Source organism: Pygocentrus nattereri, chromosome 21, assembly GCF_015220715.1.
Source record: "Pygocentrus nattereri isolate fPygNat1 chromosome 21, fPygNat1.pri, whole genome shotgun sequence".
Taxonomy (NCBI): Eukaryota; Metazoa; Chordata; class Actinopteri; order Characiformes; family Serrasalmidae; genus Pygocentrus; species Pygocentrus nattereri.
In genome coordinates, this window is record NC_051231.1 from 32,729,171 (window position 1) to 32,756,616 (window position 27,446).

The 27,446-nt window shown below is 43.0% G+C and overlaps 1 protein-coding gene across 5 annotated transcripts in view; it reads right to left on the reverse strand.

Moving 5' to 3' along the window:
- erc2 (ELKS/RAB6-interacting/CAST family member 2) overlaps positions 1 to 27,446 on the reverse strand; it is a 130,303-nt gene that overhangs the window by 54,624 nt on the left and 48,233 nt on the right. For 4 of the 5 annotated variants that reach the window (XM_037532493.1, XM_037532489.1, XM_037532490.1 and 1 more), the window contains exons 3-9: positions 25,723 to 25,749; positions 21,291 to 21,728; positions 20,201 to 20,275; positions 12,710 to 12,865; positions 7,178 to 7,345; positions 5,966 to 6,133; positions 1,055 to 1,192 (exon numbers count right to left, since the gene is read on the reverse strand). In XM_037532493.1, coding sequence (XP_037388390.1) covers positions 1,055 to 1,192; positions 5,966 to 6,133; positions 7,178 to 7,345; positions 12,710 to 12,865; positions 20,201 to 20,275; positions 21,291 to 21,728; positions 25,723 to 25,749 — 1,170 coding nt within the window. The remainder of the gene's footprint in view (positions 1 to 1,054; positions 1,193 to 5,965; positions 6,134 to 7,177; positions 7,346 to 12,709; positions 12,866 to 20,200; positions 20,276 to 21,290; positions 21,729 to 25,722; positions 25,750 to 27,446) is intronic. The other variant, XM_037532492.1, reaches the window with a different exon arrangement.

Here is a 27,446-nt window from a genome sequence, read left to right on the forward strand (position 1 = left end):
AGTAATTCATACCGCCGTCTATAATGTGATCCCTACTGCTGTTAACTGAGTAATTCATACCGGCATCTATAATGTGATCCTACTGCTGTTAACTGAATAATTCATACCGCCGTCTATAATGTGATCCCTACTGCTGTTAACTGAGTAATTCATACCGCCGTCTATAATGTGATCCCTACTGCTGTTAACTGAGTAATTCATACCGCCGTCTATAATGTGATCCCTACTGCTGTTAACTGAGTAATTCATACCGCCGTCTATAATGTGATCCCTACTGCTGTTAACTGAGTAATTCATACCGCCGTCTATAATGTGATCCTACTGCTGTTAACTGAGTAATTCATACCGCCGTCTATAATGTGATCCCTACTGCTGTTAACTGAGTAATTCATACCGCCGTCTATAATGTGATCCTACTGCTGTTAACTGAGTAATTCATACCGCCGTCTATAATGTGATCCTACTGCTGTTAACTGAGTAATTCATACCACCGTCTATAATGTGATCCCTACTGCTGTTAACTGAGTAATTCATACCGCCGTCTATAATGTGATCCCTACTGCTGTTAACTGAGTAATTCATACCGCCGTCTATAATGTGATCCCTACTGCTGTTAACTGAGTAATTCATACCACCGTCTATAATGTGATCCCTACTGCTGTTAACTGAGTAATTCATACCGCCATCTATAACGTGATCCCTACTGCTGTTAACTGAGTAATTCATACCGCCGTCTATAATGTGATCCCTACTGCTGTTAACTGAGTAATTCATACCGCCGTCTATAATGTGATCCCTACTGCTGTTAACTGAGTAATTCATACCACCGTCTATAATGTGATCCCTACTGCTGTTAACTGAGTAATTCATACCGCCGTCTATAATGTGATCCCTACTGCTGTTAACTGAGTAATTCATACCGCCGTCTATAATGTGATCCCTACTGCTGTTAACTGAGTAATTCATACCGCCGTCTATAATGTGATCCCTACTGCTGTTAACTGAGTAATTCATACTGCTCTTTGGTGAGCAATTCCTGTTTAAAGTGATTCACCTTCTCGGACAGGGCCTCCTCCAGTGTGGCTAAGGCTGTGTCTGTGTTGGTAGAGTCCGTCTGCAGGGACTTCACGCGGTCCTTCAGGTTCCCCAGCTGTTTATCCTTATCCCGCAACTGTTCCTGCAGGTTCTCAATCTGAAAGACAAAGACAGGAACAGAGATTTATTCTGCGTTTGGTCTGAATTCCTACCTATTCTTATGACATTTTAGCACAGCTTACTTAGCCTAGTTACCTAGAATTAGGTACAATCAACAAGACATTAGGCCAGTCAAGTTCAATTTCGCTGAAACAATTTCGCTGAAACAGTAACGAAGCAGCAGGTAAACGTTTAAGTGGATCATGGATTTAAAAATGTGATCAGTTTGGTATTTCTAGAGTTTTAAATGTAAATAAACTCGATTGTGTCTTAAACTCAGCTCATTAAAAAGCTTCGCTGCACACAAAGAGACTTTTAGCTGTTTTTCTTTGTTTACTTGCTGTATTTTCTTCTTTTCCGCTCTCTGTTTTCATTGGTTGTTGCAGGAATCTGCTCAGATTCAGTCATTGATCAGTGTACACTAGATTTCACTCAGTCGGGTTGTCTGATAAACTCTGACTGGTCTGAAACGCAATCGGGAGGCTGTAAATCTGAGTCTGCGCCCCTCAAACACGACTGGACTCTCTCTCCAACTGTCGACTCCAATTGACTCATAAATCTGCAGACTAGAGCCGACCAGCTCAGACTCGGCCAGACTGAGAACCAGGGCTAAAATAGGGGTAAAAGTCATGTAGTGTAACCCAGGCTAAATGCATAAATCTCAACTTTACTGGCCAGTCCAGACTGATTGTCTGTGATAAAACAGCACCATCACCTTCCACGGCCGTGCTCTGTTTATGAATAAATCATGATCATGAATAACGGAATAAATAAGAGTTCACATATGACGAGCCGCTGCTCGAGTCGCACACTAGGACGCGCCCCGGAAGTCAAGACAAGAGATAAGAAGTCAAGTCAAGAGATAAAGCTGTTCGCTGTTACTCCGGATACCAGCGTAATGTCAGCCACAGCTGGAGCAGAAGAATGTTATCGACCCGCACTTTATCACATATAGCACAGAGGTCAAAGGTCAAGTGGGGGGGTCGACACTACAGAGGTCAGAGTGTGTGTGTGTGTGTGTGTGAGTGTGTGTGTGTGTGTGTGTGTGTGTGTGTGTGTGTGTGTGTGTGTGTGTGTGTGTGCGCTTTTCTCAGCCAGTGGACAACATCAGAAAAGGTTTATGGACCCAGTGAGGTGTGTAATAACACAGTGTTGAAGAGAGAGATAATGGGGGGGGGGGGTGAAAGAAAGAGATAGTAGAAGAGAAAAGAGGAAGATGCGAGAGAAAAGAGAAATGGAGCTCTGCTACATGACAAACCATTGAGTTTCAGGATGATTTTCACATGAAACTTCAGGCGTGGGTCAAAATTGGGTTTGTTTTCTAATGAGCAATTTTGTTACGAGGTAGATTTTATGTAGGTATGTTATAACTGAAGTTTCGGGGGGTGGTGGTGGGGGGGGGGGGTATGTTTGAAACCCATCCTTCTTCCAATCTGACGCACTATAAATTCGCATTCTCACCTTCCATTCCGATGACGAACACAATCCCACAATCCCCACCGCCGCCCCGTCTCCTCCCTGTTCCTCAGTCTTGCATAGGTCCTACTACAGGCAGAAGCTGCCCAGATTTCCAGCCCAAGTTCTCAGAGTTCTGCCCCTCCCTCAATCGATCTTCCCTCATACTACCACCACCATGTTGAAGGCACTGCGGATTTTGCTCAGTATTACTGCAGTAGTGAGAGGAACATTAGCTGTGGTGCTAAAGGCTGATCGGAGGAGAGTGCATGCTGTTCTTTGTCATGTATGGCCAGCAATTCCATCAAAATATACTGATAAACACTGTTATTGCATTACAGTAAAAATACCAGTTTATCCCATTTCCTTTTCTGTTGCTCAACTCAACCACTTAGTAACTCAGCACATCTGTGTAAAACCCCTCTCTGTAGCGCTTGCAGGGTCGGGACAGGTTCAGGTCTCATATTTAGAAAAATCAGGCAGGCCTGGTGAGGATGGTTCTCACAGTGGTGCCCACTCAGGCCTTGAGAAAGAGACAGAAAAAGAACGAGAAAGGATATAGAAGGACAGTGAGAGATAAAAAAAGATGTAAAAGGATGAGATGAGAGGATAAAATTAAAAGAGACAGAAACTGAGTAACAGAAAGTAAGAGAGAATAAAAGGAGAGGGAGTTAGAAGAGAAAGAGGGAGGGGTGATGGAAGAAGAAGGAGAGAGAGGAGAGAGAGATGGAAGGAAGGAGAGTGACACTGCTCATGTATTTATAGCATTGGCAACAGCCACTGAAGCAGAAATACATTAAAGCCACAGCCCATGACACACACCCACACAGGATATCAAAAACAATACCACACCAAAAAAAAACAACAAAAAAAAACAAGATACACCAAAAACAACACTGCACCCAAAAACAATATACACCAAAAACAACACTGCACCCAAAAACAATATACACCAAAAACAACACTGCACCCAAAAACAATATACACCAAAAACAACACTGCACCCAAAAACAATATACACCAAAAACAACACTGCACCCAAAAAACAACACTGCACCCAAAAAACAACACTGCACCCAAAAACAATATACACTAAAAACAACACTGCACCCAAAAACAATATACACCAAAAACAACACTGCACCCAAAAAACAACACTGCACCCAAAAACAATATACACTAAAAACAACACTGCACCCAAAAACAATATACACCAAAAACAACACTGCACCCAAAAAACAATATACACCAAAAACAACACTGCACCCAAAAACAATATACACTAAAAACAACACTGCACCCAAAAACAATATACACCAAAAACAACACTGCACCCAAAAAACAATATACACCAAAAACAACACTGCACCCAAAAACAATATACACCAAAAACAACACTGCACCCAAAAAACAATATACACCAAAAACAACACTGCACCCAAAAAACAATATACACCAAAAACAACACTGCACCCAAAAAACAATATACACCAAAAACAACACTGCACCCAAAAACAATATACACCAAAAACAACACTGCACCCAAAAACAATATACACTAAAAACAACACTGCACCCAAAAACAATATACACCAAAAACAACACTGCACCCATAAACAATATACATCAAAAACAACACTGCACCCAAAAACAATATACACCAAAAACAACACTGCACCCATAAACAATATACACCAAAAACAACACTGCACCCAAAAACAATATACACCAAAAACAACACTGCACCCATAAACAATATACACCAAAAACAACACTGCACCCAAAAACAATATACACCAAAAACAACACTGCACCCATAAACAATATACACCAAAAACAACACTGCATCAGAAACATTTCTGCAAATGTTTTATTCTATCTTTTCATGGGACAAAACTATAGAAATGACACTTGGATATAACTTAAAGAAGTCAGTGTTCAGCTTGTACAGCAGTGCAGATTTACTGTCCTCTGAAAAGAACTCAACACACAGCCATTAATGTCTTAATAACTGGCAACAGAACATGTCCAAATTGTGCTCGAAGTGTCAATATGGAGACATGCTTGGCCAGTCCAATACCTTTACCTTATGCTTCCTCAGCAAGGCAGTTGTCATCTTGGAGGTGTGTTTGGGGTCGTTATCATGTCGGAAAACTCCCATGCGGCACAGTTTCCGAAGGGAGGAGATCGTGTTCTGCCACAGAAAGTCATAGTACATTTTGGAATTCATGATTCCCTCAATGAACTGCAGTTCCCCAGTGCTGGCAGCACTCATGCAGCCCCAGACTATGATGCTACCACCACCATGCTTGACCGTAGACAAGAGACAGTTGTCTTGATACTCCTTACCAGGGTGCCGCCACACATGCTGGTCACCATCTGAGCCAAACAAGTTTATCTTGGTCTCGTCAGACCACAGGACATGGTTCCAGTAATCCAAGTTCTTGGTCTGCTTGTCTTCAGAAAACTGTTTCTGGGCTTTTTTGTGCATGAGCTTCAGAACAGGCTTCCTTCTGAGACGACGGCCATTCAGGCCGAGTTGATGCATTGTTCGGCATATGGTCTGAGCATTGACAGGCTGACCTCCCACTTCTTCACCCTCTGCAGCAATGCTGGCAGCACTCATGCGTCTATGTTTTGAAGCCAAACTCTGGATATGATGCTGAACACCCTGGTGAGACCTGTTCCGAGTGGAACCTGTCCTGGAAAACTGCTGTATGACCTTGGCCACTGTGCTATAGCTTAGCTTCAGGGTGCTAGCAATCTTCTTATAGCCTAGGCCATCATTTGGAAAGCAACAATTGTATTTCTCACATCCTCAGAGATTCTTTGCCATGAGGTGTCATGTTGAATAACCAGTGGCCAGTATGAGCAAATTGTACCCAAAACACCAAATTTAACTGCCCTGCTCCCCATTCACACCTGGAACCTTGTAACTCTAACGAGTCACAATTGGGCATAATTTGGACATGTTCACTGTGAGGTGGACTCACAGTGTTGCCTCACAGTGTTGCCAGTTATTAAGACATTAATGGCTGTGTGTTGAGTTCCTTTCAGAGGACAGTAAATCTGCACTGCTGTACAAGCTGCACACTGACTACTTTAAATTATATCCAAGTTTATATCCAAAAGAACTGCACCCAAACACAATAAACGCCACAATAACTGCACCCAGTCATTTGTGGTGTATTGTTTTTGGGTGTGATGCACTCTGTGCTGCATTTAATGTACATCTAATATCTACATGAATAAAGCTCGCTGTCTTTGGTTGAATATACCCATTTGACCTTTGACCTTAATCCCCTAAATGACCTACTTTCTTCTGCAGGACGTTGATCTTGCGCTCTTTGACCTCCAGCATGTCCTTCATGTCGCGGATCTCTCCAGCCAGCGTTCCCTTCTCCTCGGTAAGGTCCTGTAGCTGTTTGCTCTTCTTATTGAGGAAGGACTCCTTCTCCTCCAGACGCAGGCGAAGAGCGTCCACCTACAGGACACAGTGGGTCCAGGGTCGGTCAGTTTTACCATATATTTGACTATATATTTATATTTTAAATCTGTTTTGTGTATAATAAACTTCAAAAATGAGTTTCTAAACAAGCATTGTGGTTGAACTCAACGCCTTGGTCATCCTTTCCTAGAAGCACTGCAGTCCACTGATGAGTGCACCGAGTCTCCTCTTCTGTTATATTTTTCATCATTTTGGTGTCAAGATAACGAAGATAACGAACTTTAGGGCAGGAGTCGGCAACGTGCAGCTCTTTACTGCCCTGTTGCGGCTCCACAGTAGAATCAGATTTGTAGGTAAAAATGAACTAATCCTCCTTTACGGTAAAATACAGCTCTGCTGAGTTAAAGTAGAACTGTTAATTCATCCTTAAACCCTGAAGGTCAGCGCAGACTGCTGGTTACCATAGCAACACAGCCAACAGTCTTGCCTAGCTAATAGTTAATGAAACGGCAAAGAGAGAGATTTGAGATTTATATTTATAATTTAGAGACAGACAGACTTATTTACGTTTATAATCAATCTGGTATTCTGATACATTTACTCTGCAACAAAAAACAAAAAAATCTGTTTCTCATTCAACAGCTACTAATTAGATTTTCAGCTGGTGAATGAGAACTGAGCTAAAACTTAAAGCAGAGCAAAAAGTAAGTCTGTGTTTTCGTTTATATTGTGTTTTTCATCCTATATCAGTACTTTAGCACATACTGAGACACATTTACAGCCAAGAAGGTGTGACTGTGCGCATGTTTGTGTGCATGCTTGTGTGTGTTTGTGTGTGTGTGTATATGTGTGTGTGTGTATGTATATGTGTGTGTGTGTGTGTGTGTTAGTGTGCATGTGTGTTCATGCATGTGTGTGTGCGTGTGTGTGCGTGTGTGTGTATATGTGTGTGTGTGTATGTGTATATATATATATATATATATATATATATATATATATATATATATATTTATATATATATTTATATATATATATATATATATATGTGTGTGTGTGTGTGTGTGTGTGTGTGTGTGTGACCTCGGTCTGTAGGATGGCTGCGCGCTGCTCTTTGGCCGTCAGAGACTCTTTCAGCACTTCTATGTGCTGCTTGCAGTCGGAGTTCTGATTGTTCAGAGTTTCCAGCTTCGTCTGCAGAGCCAACAACTCCGACTCCTTCTTAGACAACTCCTGCTTTAACTGGTCAATCTGAGAGAGAGACAGTGAGAGAGAGAGAGAGAGAGAGAGAGAGAGAGAGAGAGATTTAGTATATCAGGCCTCGAGGAGTACATAAAAAAAAACTGCCACTACATTTTCTGTTACATTAATAGATAGATGTCCTATCCACAATATGTCCAAAAGTTTGTGGACATCTCTTCTTATTACTGAATTCAGCTGCACTAAGAGCTCCATTCGACACAGTACCTTTGGGATGAGTTGTAGTGATCCAGAACTGACTACCCAACATCAGTACCTGACCTCACTAATGCTCAATCAAATCCTCACAGCAATGTTCTAACATCTGGAGTAATGTCTTCCCTGAGGAGTAGAGGCTGTTACTGAAGCACAGGGGGACAAACCTTTTTAATACTCTTGATTTTGGAAGGAACATTGGATGAGCCTCTGTCCACAAACTTTTGGCCATGCAGTGTAGACAGGTAGCCAAACAGCTGATGTTGCTGTTAAACGGCGGTGCCCTGTGTCTTGTAGCATGATTGGTGTAAACAGCGTGGTGCCAGTGTTACTGTAATGACTGCTGCTCCTGCTGGTGTGGGAGCGACACTGTTAGCCACGGTTTACATTAACCGTCTGGGCGTCGTGTGAGGCTGTAGCTCTTCTCTCCAGTCTAATAGACGGTGACGTCATTTTAAACCCTTATAATAAAAGAAGCTGAACTCAGTTTGTTTTTCTACTGAAAGTCGACCCGTTTTTCCCCAAATCTGGGCTCTAAACTATAAACAGACGGCGTCTCTTCAGTGATCTGCTCTGGAAACATCACTTTTAGAGAACAACACAAAGAGCGGCGGAGATTTTTGGCTTTCAGCAGTGAATTATAAGCGTGTAGTGATGTGTGTAGATCATAAACACATGTTCTGTTTGTTTGAGTAGCTTTTACAAAAAAATGTCTTGACTTCATGAAGTTACTGAATAACTGGCCTTATGATTTGGGCATGCAAACTGAAATGGAAAAACCAAATATTCCCACAAGCATAAGAGACTGAAGAGTGTTTTGAACACAAACTGACGTCTCTCATGTATTTTCTTTGTCTGGTGTTGATGGAGATGAGCAGGTAAGCCTGCAGTGTACAGCACCCGACTTTCTAAAAAACATCAACATCCAGTTTATACTTCCGCAGCGGCCAACAGGAGAGGTTGGGAAATTTTACCTCGAGGGAACTTTCGGAATGTTGCTGTTGTCGCTGGTGGCAGTGTTGATTCCTTAATTAATGTGGAAGAAAGAGTCAGGAGGACGCTCTGGGGCCGGATTCATGAAAACTTTCTTAAGAAAGACTTGCCAAAGTCCTTCAGGCAAACATTAAGAATTCATAAGAAAGTTCTTAAATGCTATTCTTAAAAAAAAAACATCTCAAAAAAAGTTCTCAAAATTTATTTTAAGATAATCAAATAATTTTCTTATGATTTTCTTAAGAAAGTCTTTGTGTTCTTATGTAGGCTGTGTTGCACTTTACCATGTACCATAAACGATGTGAGAGACACTAAATCTGTGTTGTTATTTTTGTTTAGTTTAATCCGCTCACAGAAGCAAAAAGGAGGAAAAACATCAAACAAGTATTTATCGCTTGTGTGGTGTTGGCATGTTTGTTACTCGGTGGTCTGCTCAACCCACCGCATTATTGTTTATTAAATCAATACAGCCATAAACATTTCTGTAAAAATACCAGATGTTTAAAATACCACAAGTGTCCAGCGTCAGGTTCTCCTTTAGCAGCTGTAGCCAGTCAGCAGCCTGTCCATGTTGTCCACGTACACACACACACACACACACACACACACACACATATATATATATATATATATAGACACACACAAACACACACACACCCACATATACAAACACATACAAACACAGACACACATATACAAACACACACACACACACACACACATATACAAACACAGACACACACACACACACACACACATATACAAACACATCCAAACACAGACACACATATACAACACATATATACACACATATACACACACACACACACACACACTCACACTAACAGCAGGCCATGTAGGAGGAGAACAGAGTGAAGGACACAGCACCTCCACACTTTCCCTCCCGCGGGTTCAGTGTAATATAAGTGTGTGGGGGGTGAACAGAGTGAAGCTCTGAAAATGGGTTATTTTATATTCTCTTCACAGAAAATGAGCCAAGACCAAGAATCTGAGGCTGAAATAATAACCACAATAATAATAATAATAATAATAATAATAATAATCACATCATTTCTTCTTTTGGTAAACACTGAACACCAGTCCCACAGACCTGAACACCACACACGGGTTAAACAATATTAGAGGTGATGGTGGAGGAAACGACCAACAGGAAAAACTGGAAATATGATGACTGTGGGGTGACGGACGAGAGTCGGGGTCCGTGAGGAATTTAGATGCTGACCTCGTCAACTCTTACAGCCTGAGACGAATGTGTGTCTGTCGTAAGGTTAACAAAACATTTAAGAACATAATATTTCAAGAAATTCTGAAGTAACTAGTTAAGAAAAGAGAACGAGACAAATCCGAGGAAGTTATTTCTTTCTTAAGACACATCTGTGAATCCGGCCCCTGAACTCTGAATGTTTGGTGGTGTAATAGAAGGTTCATAACAGACACTCGAAAGGATTTGAAGATTATTGTTGTGTGATATTTGCAGAGATTCTGTGTCATTTCACTGCTGAAAACTGACGTTTAGTCAGTTTAGTCTGAAATATTCCACACTATCACATTCATCTGCCTCACAACCTCAGTATGATGGGCTTGTACTTCTCAGTGTTGTTTGACACAAAATAAATAAAAAAATAATAATAATAAAAGACAAAACAGTGCCACTTCAAAAAATGTCAGTTTGGCTCTGATCTCATGAAAAGAATCACAGAAAATTAGCATATACACATTATATAATATATCTACTTTATATAGACCTTATCAGAGGTAATCGATAAAACTATAATAAAGTAGACGTTTATATTTGTTCGTCATTAACATCGTCTTCTCTCCCTCTCTCTCTCTCTATATATATATTATATATATATATATATAATGAATGAACTGAGAGAAACGGCCCAAAATTGATTAGACGTATGTCTGGTTTCATTCACTTGCATTAAAAGTAAAATAGGTTTTTTTTCTTACTCGTGTTCCGACTACACTGAAATATTATACACATATACTTACACAGACACATACAGTATATATATATACACACACACACACACACACACACACACACACATATATATATATATATATATATATATATCGTTGCTGTCGGAACAAAACCTCATATCTCCATTTTTGCCGTTTTTCTAAATTCTATCTTTACAGGAGAAGGAAAAACATGCTTTACTTTTAATGTAAGTCAATGCAACCAGACATAGTTCTAATCAATTTTGGGCCGTTTATTTTGACCCATTCATCGTGAACATTTGATACCATACAAAGGGTGGCAGGTATTTTCAAATCATGCAAAAAAACTGGGAAACGACAAAAATGGAGATATGAAGTTTTGTTATCTATATAGTTTGAAAAATGTACAAAATCTTTTTTGTTTCTTTTCTCTACAAGAATTAATGACAATGTGACAGCGACTGAAATGATTTTTATGGCTGAATAAGCTGGTCTGACAGGGTGGAAAGCAAAACTCAAGGACTAAATAATTCATTTTCTCTTAAGTACATTTTTTTTTTCATTCAATCAGTGCATATTAATGTGCAAACAGACATACAGTTATATACTAACTCTTAGTCCCTGTATTGTCTGGCCAAGAAAACCAGACAATATCAGAATTAGAATTAGTAAAATCAACACCTGGACTGACGGGAAAAGTTGGAAAACTGAACTCTCGCCACTGAAAAGTGTAGAAAACTCAGTTTTCCGCCCAGCATCTGTTACTACGCTGTAAAAAATGCAGCTTTGAAACTTTAAACAAACGCAAAACACAGTATTTCACTGAACCTGATGCGACAAATTCAACGAGCTCCCAATTAACCTGGCCAAGTTTAAACACCACATTATAGTTTATAGCGTATGTACATACAGCAAACGCAGCAGCGGAGCCGAGGCCTTCAAACAAAACCACAAATTAAACTGAGCGGCTCTCATTAAACATGCATTTCCCTCCATCCCTCCATTCCCCATTCATTATGCAGCCCTGTTATGTATGATTGATGAATGCTACTCTAAAGATGTAGTAACAAACTCCCGGATGAGCCTAAAACGAGATGTAAACACGGAAGGAGCAGCCGCAACACACCGTCCTCCCTCAGATAACAGAGCCAATCAGCTTCCAGCAATCAGAATATTCAATCCAGGAGCAGATCTATACATTACACATCACTGATCAATCGACTGAAACGCTACGCAAACCAAACTACGGCAGGCGCAACTGATTATATTAACAACAGAGACATCTACCAATTACTTTAGTCAATTATGGGTCCATATTCCACACTTTCCTGTGAAGATAAGTGAAAATAAACACACATCCTCTACGAGACAATTACTGACATCATCATCATTATTATTATTTTTTAAATAAGTTGGTCTGACAGGGTGGAAAGCTAAACTCAAGGATGCATAAATGATTCAATTTCTCCTAAATATTTTTACATTCAATCAGTGCACTTTAAATTAATGTGGAAACAAATATACAGTCATATGCTAATTATTAGTGCTTGGTATATTGTGTGGCCAGTAAAATCAGACGATATCAGAATTAGAATCAGTTTTCTTTCTGGACAATTGTACGTAACGGTATGACCATTATACATTTTACAGTTTTACAATGTCAAATTACAGGTGTGGATTTTCTAAAAGAAAATAATTTACATCTTTTATAGAATGTGTTTCTATTTATTTGGGGAAAAAAATACAACAGAGAAAAAATATGCCTTAAATTTCGCACATTTATTTATTTATTTATTTATTTAACCCCCCCCACCCATTTTAAATTCAGAAAATAATAAGTTATTGTGTATTAAAACGTGTAGAAGTGTGTTCTCCCCAGAGCACCTGTTAACTTATTTCCGATTAAAACATTTTTAAATAAACACAGACTTTGACCTGGAGTGCCCAAACTTTTGCACACGATTACATAAAAACATCACTGACTCTGACCTGGTCTGATTTTATAGGCCCTAAGCTGATTGGCAGGGCTGTCCGCTATTCCTCCTGGAAAAACCTCACGGTTGTCGAGCAAACGGGATTCAGCTGCAGCCGGTTTTCTACCAGGCCAGAGGAACAGTGAAGTGAAGTGAAGTGAAGTGAAGTGAAGTGAAGTGAAGTGAAGTGAAGTGACGTTAGCGTAGCGTAAAGGAGCCCCACCTTGGTCTTCATGAACTTGGAGTGGTTCTTGTACACCTCCATCTGTTTAATCTCCTCTTCGCGGTCCTCGGTGGTCAGCAGGCCGTTGGCCTTTAGCATCTGGATCTCGTCCTCCAGGTCGCGGATGTTTCGCTCCAGGGAGGCGATCTTGGTGTCCTGGACGAAGAGTTTGGAGAAGAAATTAGCGTGGCTAAGCTCCATCATGCTAGGCTAACAGGCGCACAGACAAATTCAAGCCATGTCAGAAAATCGGCCGGGGACGAGAGAGAGAGAGAGAGAGTGAGGGAGAGAGAGAGAGGGAGAGAGAGAGGGAGAGAGAGGGAGAGAGAGAGAGATGGTGGGTGTTGTGTAGGAGAAAGAAGAGAAACTGCAGCGTTGCAGCAGAATCCTCCTCCTCTCATGCTAATGGATTAGCATCTAATCACCATTTGGTAGAAGTGAGCACACATCCAGTCCGCCAGCAGCTACAGTGCAGGAGAACAGATGAGAGAGGTACAGAGAGAAAGAGAGAGAGAGAGAGAGAGAGAGGGAGAGAGAGAGAGAGAGAGGTGCAGAGCAGAGAGAGAGAGAGAGAGGTGCAGAGCAGAGAGAGAGAGAGAGAGAGAGAGAGAGAGAGAGAGAGAGAGAGAGAGAGAGAGGGAGAGAGAGAGAGAGAGAGACAGAGAGAGAGAGAGAGAGAGAGAGGGACAGAGCAGAGAGAGAGAGAGAGGGAGAGAAAGAGAAAGAGAGAGAGAAAGAGAAAAAGAGAGAGAAAGTGAGAGAGAGAGAAAGAGAAAAAGAGAGAGAGAGACAGAGTGAGAGAGAGACAGAGAGAGGCAGAGAGAGAGAGAGAGAGAGAAACAGAAGAAGAGAGAGAGAGAGAGAGAGAGAGAGAGAGAGAGAGAGAGAGAGAGAGAGAGAGAGAGAAAGAGAGAGAGAGAGAGAGAGAGACAGAGAGAGAGAGAGAGAGAAAGAGAGAGAGAGAGAGAGAGACAGAGAGAGAGAGAGAGAGAGAGACAGACAGACAGACAGAGAGAGAGAGAGAGAGAGGGAGAGAGAGGGAGAGAGAGAGAGAGAGAGAGAGAGAGAGAGAGAGAGAGAGAGAGAGAGAGAGAGAGGGGGAATGTGTGCATTTCCTCCTGCTCAGCTTGTAGCCTGTGAAGCCGCGAGTGCAGGGTTCGCTTCTTAGCTTTTTAAATAAATAATACAACGTCTTCAAGATTAGCCACGGTCCATCTCACAGTCCTACAGAGAACTCAAGAGAAACCCTCTCTCTCGCTCTCGCTCTCTCTCTCTCTCTCTCTCTCTCTCTCTCTCTCCCTCTCTCTCTCTCTCTCTCTCTCTCTACGTCCTGACCCAAGATCTCCATCAAAAGCTTGCACCGCGCCCGTCCCATGGAGATAAAGGCTCGCTCTGCCTTGCTGCTGTTCGTAGCGCTGCGTTGTTTACATTTACACCTTTGGGAGTCTTTTTTTAAATAAATTAAAGCACGGCACCCAGCCCACCTGGCGTGGGTTCAGCTAAGACCGGGTTCAGCTGGTTTCAGATGGTCTAAGCTGGTCTTCGTTAGCAAGGGTGTTTACAAGCTGGACTCGCTGTTGTACTGGAAATGATCAGGCTGGCCACCAGAAAAAACAGCATATGTTGTAGTTTGGTGTTGGTACGCTGGTCAACCAGCATGACCATCCTGGGTGGCCAGCCAAACCAGCACCAGACCAACACAAGACCAGCACGAACCGGAGATGTGCTGTTTTCTCAGCAGGCAGTTTAGCATGAATACTCAAAGAACCCTTTATATGATTAAAGGGTTCTTCAGATTGATGGAGAACATGCTGTTGATGGTTCTATATAGAACATTTTTGATAAGGGTTCTGTATAGCACCACAAAAGGGTTCCACTATAGCCGTAGAGGCCGACTACAGATTGAGACACTTTATGCTGCGACTGTTAATGATGCGTGCGTTTCGTTTTAAAGAAACCCATCGTTCTGTAAAGAACCCATCCTGAAAAAATTCAGTGAAGACCAGTTCTTGCCAGTTTCAGGCGGTCTAAGCTGGTCTTTAGTCAAGGTGACGAAAACATACACTGGTCGGTCAGTTATACTGGTGGACCAGCTTAGATGTTTGACCAGCGTAGTGCATATATTCCACCAAGTTAGTGGTTTAGCTTGTCCAGCTGGTCCAGCACGCCCAACATTGTTTACATTCTGTTTAGCATCCAGTAAATGAACACCAGTGATCCACACTGTGGCCCAAATGGTCAGCAACTGCCTTCCGCCTCTTTCTCCTACACTTCCTGACCCAGGATCATGCACTCGAGCCAAACATGCATGCAAATTTTTACCTTTTTTGGATTTTTCTCCCCAATTTAATCGTCTCCAATTCCACCCATTGGTTAGGACTCCCCCAATCACACGACGCCTGCGCTGACTAGTATCGCATTGAGTGATGGGGGGAGGCGGGGGGCCATCCTACCCACCCAGAGAGAGCGAGGCCAGTCGTGCTCTCCTGGACTCCTGGCTATAGACGTTTGTAGCATCGCCAGGGATCGAACTCGCGATCTCCTGATGACGGAGCCAACGCTCAGACGGTTGCGCCCCTCCGGAGCCTCAGCATGGCGTTTCTGCTGTAACGCGCAGGCGGATACGAGGCCTGCGCTGCTGGGATTCAGGCTTTAACACCATTTAATCAGCATGGTAGCGTCGTTTCTGCCACTCACTGAAGCTCAAGATGCCTGTTCACAGGCCAAACACACAAATATCAACAGGGTCTTTTTTGCTGAGCTGCTCGTTTTAACACTAATGTTGTTGTTGTTTACATTTCCTTGAGCATTCCATTAGCAATTTAGCATGTTAGCACGTCCTGTGTGGTATACACTAAAGCCTATGGTGCCTGTACGCAGGCCAAACGCGCAAGCGGCAGCAGGATCTGCACCGCTGAGCGGAAGCTTTTAACGGCACGTTGTTTACGCCTCTTTCAGCATTCTGTTGAGCGATTTCGCATGTTAGCACGTCATTTCTGCTATGCACTGAAGCATACGGCGCCCGTCCTGCAGGCCAAACACACGCGGACGTGAGGCCGGAGCTGCTGGGCTGCGATTCTTTACAGTTTCACATTTAAGCCTTCTCTTTAGCAGCTTAGCGTCTCGGCATGTCACTCCTGAGGAGAACGTGCTCTAAAAGAAAGCACAGAAACGTCACCCTACCCTTTTTTATCCAAATGATGAGCAACTGCCTCCCATTCCCTCCGTCTCTTCTCTCTCTCCCTCTCTCTGTTTTTCTCCATCTCTCTCTCTCCCTACCTCGCCTGCATTAGTGGTTGTAAACAACCCCCTGCTGTTCCCATGGCAACCGCATCCAGACTCCACGCTCGTCGCCCAATGGTGCGAGCGAGAGCGAGTGGGGGCGCTATGGGGACCGATGCTAAACTGGTTACAGCACAGATAGCGCCGTGCATTATGGGTAAGCAAACTGAGCAGTGATTGGCTGGAGTGGATGTCTGTCAGCTTTGGGCCAGCAGCGGAGGACTGTGGGTAATACTCTGGGGGAGTCCAATCAGCAGGGTCCTGTGGGGTGTGTGTAGTGTGTGTGAGTGAGCTGTATGAGGTCATGTTTTATTTTTAGCGGAGTGTGTAATGGCTCTGCCAGTGGGGAGAGCGCACACACACGGACACACACTGGCTCTTCCATCAGCAGCCCAGCGAGCCCTCTGCACTCCACCTCTCCTTGTTTTCCTCCCACCGTCTCTTTACTATTTCATTTTTGCTTGTTCTCTTATTTTTTTTTAAGTTTCACTTCCAGAAAGAAGAGATCTTTTTTTTTTTACAATTATGCGTCTCACAGCTGTGCTCTGTGATCTGATGGCCTTTGTTCTGGATGTCTGGATGTTGCTCAGAGCAGCCTAAACCTGAACTGCAGGAAAAGTACTGTCGCACCGGTGAAGCGCTGGGCGGCATCCTTATTTCTAGCACCTTAAAACCTCCAAATATTACGGCGGTTTTCAGGATTACAGTGCCAGGGGTGAGGGGGTGTTTGGAGAGGTGGGGGAGGGGGTGTTGCTGAAGGTAACATAAGAGATGTAAACCATATATTCTCTAAAACAGTGACCTCCAGCCCTGGTCCTGGAGCGCCACCTTGCTGCCGAGTTTAGTTCCAACCGGTATCCAGTTGGGGGTGGTTCGCAATGCGGATGATTCTGAATTGATTCACACACACAAACATTTTCTAAACCGCCTATCCTCCTGGGTCATGGGGCGTGGAGCTGGAGCCTATCCCAGCGGTCACTGGGCGGAAGGCAGGATACACCCTGGACAGGTCGCCAGTCCATCGCAGGGCAGACAGACACATCTACCCTCACACCTAGGGGCAATTTGCCAGACTGTATGTCTTTGGACTGTGGGAGGAAACCCACGCAGACATGGGGAGAACATGCAAACTCCACACAGTAAGGACCCTGGTTACCTGGCCGGGGAATCAAACCCAGGCCCTTCTTGCTGTGAGGCATCAGCGGAGCCCTCCGCACCACTGTGCCACTTTGAATCACTTCACAAATGTCAAAAATCCTTTTTTTTTACGTTTTAACTGATAACATAATGTTGAAGTGCACAAGATGGATGAGCGAGAAATCTGACCGGAGCCCTCTGCACTAAAAGCTAGCGTATGGAAGCACTTTGACTTCTATGGAGTTCAGGGGAAAATGGGCCTGGACAGGAGCCACACTATATCCAAGTTGTGTCACACTAAACTAAAATATTTTGGAAACACGACAAACAAGAGAAACCATATTACATGTTTCCAGCAGGAAACCATCGATGCCAAAGCTTCCAACCAACTCGGAAGCAGTCTTGCTAACTGGGAGAGAGGAGCTGGTTAGCGTTTGTCCAGCTAACACGATAACAGCTCTGTCTACCACAGAACATGTTCGCTTCAGACTAACTAATGAACCAGCACAATTTTAGATGATAACAATGCAATTCTGAGGGAGGGAAGTTGAGCTGTTGGCGCTGAAGAGACAGAAAAGTGAAACTAAACCTGTTCTGTCGTGTTTGGAACTAAACATTAGCTTAAAGAGCGGCTACAGACCCAAGCAGATCCACAAGCGTAGACAATAAAAACTAATCTCATCTTTGACAGAGTAGAAGTTACTGGTGTTGGAGTGACAAAGATGAAAAAGAACCTGCTAACAGGCTAAACATGTGACATAGCACAGGCTTGGTTCTAGCTAACCGGTGCTAAAATGACCCCCGTTTAGCGGAGAGCACAGATGTTGGAGTGAAAGCTGAAATCGAACGTCTTCTTTATTGTGTGTGGCTCTGACATAGTAGCTGTTCTCAGTCGATGAGCCACTTTCCAGCTTAGTTTTTCCTGAAATTTTTCCTGTCTCTTTCTGTCAGAGCCACTTATTGGTGAGCTCCCACCACCAATTACTAACCTCTCTAAAATATTCATGGATGGAACATGTTTATTTAGTCGTTCAGATGTGGAAAATCAATTTTACATGTCTTAATTTTAAACACAATCATAAATTAGAAATACTGCCATTATTAAATAATGCGGTACACCTAATTACTGTTATGCCACCTATTTCAGTGGAATGCTGACTGAAACATAAAAGTGACTTATTTTTTTAAAAACAACTTGCATAGACAAACATAGCAGCTCAAAAATGACTTAAAGCTGCACTATGTAAGATGTTTGTTGTTGTAACTGAAAGAAGCGTCATTAGCAAGTGAGTAAAATAAAAACAAAATATAAAATATGGTGAGTGTGTGGTGCTGTGAGTCGCCCTATAAAGCCTGAAGCAATCATTTTAAAATCAGAGGCATCTGGTTGGGAGTTTTTCACAACACGCTGTATGTCTTTTATCTTATTTTGACTTATTTATAATACATATTATTGTCGCACTCACAGACTCCAAAAGAAGATCTGGCTCGATGTTTAACCTCAAATGATCTCAAAATCAACACTATCCTGACGAGCTCTCTTTATATTCTCTTTCAGTCATCAGATTCAGCCTCTCAGGGAATGTTCCGCATGTTGTGTGCAATTACACGTTTTCACCAGAGAGGTCTCCAAATCCCCAAATCTTACATAGTGCAGCTTTAAGTATTGAGTAACTTCCAGAACTGCGGCAAAACGTCTGAGCAAGGGGAGGAAAATACAACTGTAAGTTCACTTTTTATTTTGGGAAATTTATACTTTAACAAGTATTTTGAGTATTACTAAAATTTCATTCTTATACTTTTACTCAAATACATTTCCAAGAAAACATTTTTGCTTCTCACATTTTCATTTAAATTTTAAAAGTACAAATCTCAAAAATCTCTTTCCTCTTCCCAATATGTTGAGATTCTAAACATTTAATGTACTGTATTCATTATCCATATCCATATATATATATATATATATATTTGTCAAAGCATCTGCTTTTAACTTTTATACTCACAAATATGATAATGTAGATACTTTTTGATGTTCACTCAAGTATATTCTTTAACAGTGGACCTCATTAAAACAAAGAGTCATTATTATTTTAAGGCAGAAATTGTGACTTGCTGCCAGAAACAGAGAAGAAGAAAAAATAACAATCGATTTTTCTCTCTACCTGGTGGGAACAGGCTTCCATATCTAACTCCATGTGTACACTTTTACTGAAGTATTAAGTGGTGATAATTAAGTCATGGCCACAACTTTGTAAGGCATGGGAACGAAATCATGCCTTATTAAGCTGTGGTTAAGGCTTAATTATGTCATTCCCACACCTTACTAAGTTGTGGCCACGTGTTATTTTTATTTATAAGGGATGTCACCAGCAGGGCTCTGAAGAAATAATTTACTGTCCAGGTGTTTCTTTGATGTTTGACAGGGTTAGTAAAGCTTCTGGTTCTTCATAACATTCGATAACATTTGTTTAAATGGCCAACAGTGTCCATTCATCCATCCATCCATTTTCTAAGCCGCTTCTCCTTCTGGGGGTGCTGGAGCCTATCCCAGCAGTCATCGAGCAGAAGGCAGGATATACCCTGGACAGGTCGCCAGTCCATCACAGGGCAGACAGACAGACACAGACAGTCACTCACACCCAGGGGCAATTTAGCACGTCCAGTTGGCCTGACTGCATGTCTTTGGACTGTGGGAGGAAACCGGAGAACCCGGAGGAAACCCACGCAGACACGGGGAGAACATGCAGACTCCACACAGAGAGGACCCTGGTCACCCGGCAGGGGAATCGAATCCCTGCTGTGAGGCAACAGCGCTACCCACCGCGCCAACAGTGCAACAGTGCTCTCAGAAGCTGACAGTTCATGTCATGTTGGTTAAAAGCTGTATTAGTTTGTGTTATGCTTAAAATCTTAAAATTACCTTAGACTGTCTTTGATGAGCTTTTTGGGAGTTTTTATGCATCTTGGTGGGTTTTTTTGCTTAGAAACAATAGAAGCGATCTGGCAACGCTGCGTTTGCAGTGTTCTAGCTGTAATGAAGCTGTAATGAAGCTGTAATGAAGCCACTCTTACCTTCATCTCTATTATCGTCTGCAGAGCTTTTGTCTTGCTGGGGTCCTGATGCAGCTGGTTTCTTCTGTGGAGCTCCTGAAAGCAAAGTTTAAGTTCGTGTACAAATCTTTGTGCAAACAGTGCCAGTTTTCCACTCAAGAAGCCAAACCCGAGGCCAGAATCCAGAGTAACTGCTGTTACAGTCCACCTCATCATCTTTTTATTGCATTATGGTACATATTTTGCTGTTGATTATGCTCCCTTGAGTATCATGAAGAGAAGAAATTACAAAAAATTACAAATAAAATGCATAATTATAGTAACAATAATAAATTCCCAAATGGCTCTGTACTCCCTCAATAGTGTTACAGAAGTTCAGAAATTCAAGCCTCTACAGCCAAACAGTGCATCATTTATCAAGTGTGGCAGTCGTGGGCTGGAGGTTAGGGAACCAGCCTTGTGACCGAAAAGTCTCCGGTTCGATCCCCAGAGCCGACAGCACATGACTGAGGTGTCCTTGAGCAAGACACCCAACCCCCAACTGCTGCGGATTGGGCTGCCCACCACTCCGGGCATGTGTGCTCACTGCCCCCTAGTGTGTGTGTGTACGTGCTCACTAGTGTGTATGTGGTGTTTCACTTCCCGGATGGGTTAAATTTCCCTGTTGTGGGACCAATAAGGGTCTCTTAATCTAAAGTGTGGATGTGTCCAAAATGACTGTTTTTTCAGCTGCTCTGTTGGGCTGCAGGATCCTGTATTTAAACTCCTATGTAGTGCCCTATGCAGGGAGCAGGGAGCCGTTTGAGATTCAGCCCCGGCGTGAGAAGAGGGGCATCGCGGTGTGAATTTGGTGATGATAAAGATCTTAGAAAGTGAAGATTACATTAAACAGTGCTGTGTTCTCATATGTTCATTGTTATGCGACAAAATCGTGAAGAAAATCATCAAATGACTGCAATGTACAGCGATGGGCGACTGAATGCTCTCCTCATTCAGCGCTCCATGGCTGCTTGGCAACCATGCCTTAAGAAACGATTCTAAATGATTCCAAAGGTAAATATTCCCCTGTATGACAGGCACATAACAACACACCTGTCCCAGGTGAGCTTACCTCCCGGAGGTGAATATTCTCCTTCTCCTTCTGGTCCAGGATGACCTCCAGGTGGCCCAGCTGAGCCTCAGCCTCAGCGATGCGCCGGGCTCTGTCCTGCTCCTCCTCCTCAGATGCCCTCCCGCCCACCGAGGGGAGCCCTTTACTCTGCAGCATCTCCAGGAGCTTCTTGATGGACTCGTCCCGGGCCCCCAGCGTCTGCTTCTGCGTCTCGATCCTCAGCTCCATCTCCTCCAGCGTCTTCCTCAGCAGGAACAGCTCCTTGGCCTGCCGGTCGTGTTCGGCCTGGAGCCTGCGGAAGTTCTCCTCGGTTAGCTCGATGGTGGTGAAGTGTTCGGCGCCGGCGGCCCGCGAGCTGCTCTCCTGCTGCAGGAGGTGGTTCAGGTCCCTCTGCGTCCGCAGCTCGTCCTGCAGGGCCTGGATGGTCATCTGAAGGTGCTGCAGGAGGAAAGATATGGTTTTTATCAGGATCATAATCTAAAGATTGTTCAGCAACTGCTATGAAACTAAAGTTCTGCAGTTCTGAACGGAATGAAGTGTGGAACCACAAGCAGAACAGAACCGTAGAGTTTATGGGGTAAACACGACTTCAGGACTGAACACAAAGGTAGACGAGATTTTAAGTGATAGTTCTGCCAAATCTACCCAGTTTCAGCTCCCAAACGTTGTGTTTGGCGTTGCACTGGAGCTTCAAGGCTAAAGTAGCTAACACTGGAATCCTGTAGTCTAAAACTTAGCATGATGCTATCGGTACGCCTAAAGTATCACACACTCAACCCAAAGCGTGTGGAGGTGTTCAGTAAGCGCGAATAAACGGGACTGTCCCGATTCTGACGCTGTTTGACTCGCTGCTCTCTGAAAACAGCAAAGCTAAAAACACCAGCTCCATCGCCAAACCCGAGTTCTGCCCAGCCTTCCTGTCCGTAAGCAATCCGATTTTTGAACTCATACGGTTTGCGATGACAGCGTGATAATTTAGGCATGCCGTTAGCACCACGCTAATCGCTAATGCTATAAGCTTACATTACTTGTTGGCTACATTAGCCTCGTAGCTCCAGTGAAAGAAGCAAACTCCAGACACCAAACACGTCCTGGCTGATCAACTACACTTGGTTTAAGAGGGGAAAACTGTACATTACTGTAAACGTTATATACTTACAGCACCGTGCGAAAGTCTTAGGCTCCCAAGACACATTTTCAAAATCTATTTATCTGTGTAGTTTGTGTTTATTTGCTGAGAAAAGTGTTAATATCTGAATAAACAAAATTTATAGAATATGAATTAATAATGATTTAATATATATATATAATAAATAGTGATTTTACATTCATGGCATTTTGGCTGACGCTCTTTATCCAGAGCGACTTACAACTTGATCATTTTATACAGGGAGGCGAAGGTGGTGTTAGGAGTCTTGCCCAAGGACTCTTATGGGTATAGTGCAGGGGGGTTACCCAGGCGGGGCACTGAACCCCAGTCTACAGCAGAGAAGGCGGAGGTGTTACCCACTACACTAACCAACCATTTTCTGGACGTTAGTGTGTTTGTTTACCCATCTCCAAGCCTCTCCTCGAGGAAGCCCAGTATTATATGTAGTTAAAAAGCAGCTCCTGGTTTGACCAATCAGTGCTCAGTAAATTGAGCTCATGATGTCATTGATGATATTAACGAGTCTCTGTGGCGGCTGTGAAGGTGTCCAGGAAAAATATGGACCCGAGAAATTCTTGTTACTGTTTATAGTTTTTCTGTTTATTTGAATTATGAATGCGACTTTATTCTGATGTATATTGTGATGAACTCACTGCTGAGGGAAACTGGTTAAAAATGTACTTAGATGCCTGAAACTTTCACCCAGTGCTGTGTATATATATTATATGCATAATCAGAATGAATACTGTGCTGCTCTGGTTCAGTTCCATTTATTTTATCAGTGAAGGATCAGAGGCTCACTTATGTGGCAATCTGAGAGTTTTATATTATTCATATTTATTTTATTTTGTTTGTTTGACAGGGACAATACAGATAAACATCATTACACGGGATACAGCACATGCATACGGGGCGTCTAGCCTAAGCTATTTTGGAGCACCAGTCCCTGAGTAGGCCTTTAAAAAGGAAAGAAATGAATAGCACAGCACGTAAATACATATGATTTAAAAAAATGTAAATAACTGAAATATATAAAGCTTGCATAACCATTTGTATGACTCAATTTGTAACGAATGCATCTTTGTGTCTGTTTATCAACTTAAACCTTGTGAGCAGAGTGTTCATATGATCGGTAATCAGAAAAATCCGGTGTTATTCCAGGCACTGAATGTTTGTCACATTTATTCTTTGGATGATATAATATTTTCATAAAATCCTCTTTTCACAGGTTATAAAATCCCTGCAGCACAATTTTCCTACTAATAATATTAGATATCTGGCTGACGATCGTACCAAAGGGCGAAATATTAATTATAACAAGCTGTTTTTTCTTTATGATCGCAGAGCAGGAAAATTGAATCTGCTACTGTAGAGAGGAAAGTGTGAAGTTAGGCCACAGTCGGCTGGCGTGTCTCGGAGGAATGCGAACTAAATTACTACCAAACACGCTGCGAGAAGAGACGTGTGCCAGATCTGCTAATGAGGAGTTTTTAATGCTGTTTTTAATTGTGCTGTCGGCTCGATGTGGCACGATGAGCGCCGCGGGCAGGAGCTCTGATTATGTGGGATGAGTGAATCCGGGGAAAGTGGAGCAGGAAGAGGCCGCGTCCTTCCAGGTGTCGACGACATCAGTCTGGGCTTCTCTCTGAGCTTCTAAAGGGTTCTCTACACCACTTTGGCCCCTTCAGCTAATCTAGAACACTAAACTGACCCATTTCTTTTTAGCGTATCTAGAAAACGACATTTATTTGTATATATCTGCTTCATCTTATCTAGATCAACACCTATCTCTGCCTTTTATACTTACATAGAACTCTTTGTTTTGTAGATCATTATATTATCTAGCACATTTAGATAACTACACTTATCTGTGCTCTTTTAGCTTTTTTAGGATGCCACATTTAGCAGTGGGTTTTTTAGCCTATCTAGAACTCAACACCTAACTAGTTTTGAAATCTCAGCTAGATCATTATGCTGTACACACCTGATCTTGAACACTGTCCATTTTGTTGATCTTATCTAGAACGCAATTATGTGCACCTCTGGTCTTACCTAGAACAGTATCTTGGTCTTATTTAGAACATGATTCTGTTCACTCTTGGTCTAAAACAGTATTTTGCTGTTTGCTGTTAAGTAAGAACAGTTTAGAGGGAACAGATGAGAGTGAACAGTTCAGAGGAAATAGATCAGAGGGAACAGATCGGACAGAACAGTTCAGAGGGAACAGATAAGAGTGAACAGTTCGGAGGGAACAGATCAGAGGGAACAGATCAGAGGGAAGAGATCAGAGGGAACAGATCGGACAGAACAGTTCAGAGGGAACAGATGAGAGTGAACAGTTAGGAGGGAACAGATCAGAGGGAAGAGATCAGAGGGAAGAGATCAGAGGGAACAGATCAGAGAGAAGAGATCAGAGGGAAGAGATCAGAGGGAAGAGATCAGAGGGAACAGATCGGACAGAACAGTTCAGAGGGAACAGATGAGAGTGAACAGTTCAGAGGGAACAGATCAGAGGGAACAGATCAGAGGGAAGAGATCAGAGGGAAGAGATCAGAGGGAACAGATCAGAGGGAACAAATCAAAGGGAACAGATCGGACAGAACAGTTCAGAGGCAACAGATGAGAGTGAACAGTTCGGAGGGAACAGATCAGAGGGAACAGATCAGAGGGAACAAATCAAAGGGAACGGATCGGACAGAACAGTTCAGAGGGAACAGATGAGAGTGAACAGTTCAGAGGGAACAGATCAGAGGGAACAGATCAGAGGGAACAGATCAGAGGGAAGAGATCAGAGGGAACAGATCAAAGGGAACAGATCGGACAGAACAGTTCAGAGGGAACAGATGAGAGTGAACAGTTCAAAGGGAACAGATGAGAGTGAACAGTTCGGAGGGAACAGATCAGAGGGAACAGATCAGAGGGAACAGATCAGAGGGAACAGATCAGAGGGAACAGATCGGACAGAACAGTTCAGAGGGAACAGATGAGAGTGAACAGTTCGGAGGAAACAGTTCAGAGGAAACGGATCAGAGGGAAAAGTTCAGGGGAACTTTTTAGAGATAACAGATCAGAGGCAACAGATTAGAGGGAACAGTTTATTCTGAACTGCTCTGGTGGATATTTTTAGAGGGAACAGCTCAGGGGGAATAGATCAGAGGAAACAGATCATAGGGACCAGTTCAGGGGGATCAGTTCAGGGTACAGTTCAGAGGAAAGACAAGACACACTGAAAAACACCCAGAAAACAAACAGAATGCAGTGTATGCGAACATGGTAACAAACCTTGGTCCTGCGGGCATCCAGCAGATGCTGAGGAGCGATGGAGATGGAGTGGAGATGAAGGAGAGCAGAGCGTCAGAGCACAGCACACAAGCAGATGGACACAACAGTGAGAGCAGTGAGAGTCAGTCAGGGCTGCACGATATCGGCTAAATAACCATCACGATTATCCTGCTTTATATTTTACAATTACATTAAGACTCCCACACATTACGTGCACCCCTAGTCACAGTCATTAACAACACTAACAGAAGCCAACTGGAATTTCATTTTCACACAATAGTAAATGAGAGCATGTGCCATACCAGGGGTGTCGAACTCAATCGCACAGGGGGCCAAAATTCAAAACACACTTTAGTTCGCGGGCCGAACAGAATAAACATTTATTGAACACACTAAAACTAAATGTTTTTTGAACATAAATATGAATAAAAATAGACCGGAATGTTATTCTGGAATAAAAAAAATAAACTTAAACTTTAAATAACAGAAATTTCTTGCTCTCCATAAAAATATAGCCACTCAAAATTATACAAGTTAGAAATATGAACATGCTGCAAAACAAAACCTGGAAATAGAAATCAACTTTGTGCTTTTCAGCAACAACAAACAACGAATCAAAACATTCAGTTTTCTTTGCTCTTATGCCGTTTTATCAGAGCTTTTTTGGCAACAAGTTGGTTTCTGTTTGGCGTGAGGTCCCGTGCTGTGGAGACTCTCAGGATGGACTGCAGGTGCTCCTCAGTGAGACGACTCCTGTGTGCTGTTTTGTTTGTCTTCATCACTGAGAACAGCTTCTCCCACAGAGATGTGCCACTAAACATGCACAAGGTGGAGCTGGGGCGCTGCTGCGGGGCTGGAGTGAATAAGCTCTGTGGCCCTGCAGTGTCGTACTTTGCCTTTAGTGTCTCATTACACTGCAGCTCAATCAGCTCCATCTGAACCTGCACAGGTGCCGTTTCCACGTCGACGGCAAAATCCTTTTGTTGTTTTTCAGAGTCACCAAAGCGCCGCGGGAGCTCCAAGGGCAGGGCGCTCGGTTTGTCAGCAAAGTGCGTGTTTATGAACAACGTTGCACCGACTTGGTTCAGCATTACTCGGCAACAGGGAAAGTGAGGCAAGTTGCTCTGGTGCATTTGTTTCTCCCATGAAAGCAGCTTCACTTGAAAGGCCTTCACTGCGTCATACATGTCAGTGATCATGCAGTCACGGCCCTGGAGCTGGAGGTTTAACGCACTGAGATGAGCTGCTTTGTCAGCCGGAAACGCCAACTCACATTTCCACTTTTCATCCCGCAGAACGGTGGAGTCTGTTCCTTTACTTCCACGAACTGACAGATTTCGTTGCTGAGCTCAAAAACTCTGTTGAGAACTTTTCCCCGACGTGGCCGTCGCACCTCTGTATGATAAGGGATTTCGGAAAACTCTGAATCTATCTCCTGCATAAAGGACTGAAACTGCCGGTGATTTAAACCTTTACTTCAGATAAAGTTCACGGTTTGCGTTACAGCGCTCATTACATGGTCCATCTTCAGGACCACATAGTGCTTGCTGGTGTAAGATGCAGTGATATGCTGCTAACTCACCAGTGCAGGTCTCCTCCTGCATCTTCACTCGCATCCTTTGGTCTAGTCCACTTCTTTCACCGCACATAGCCGCTGCTCCATCAGATGTAAGCCCAATAGGTTTGTCCCAGGGTTAAGGTTAGGGTTTCATGTCGGGTCAATT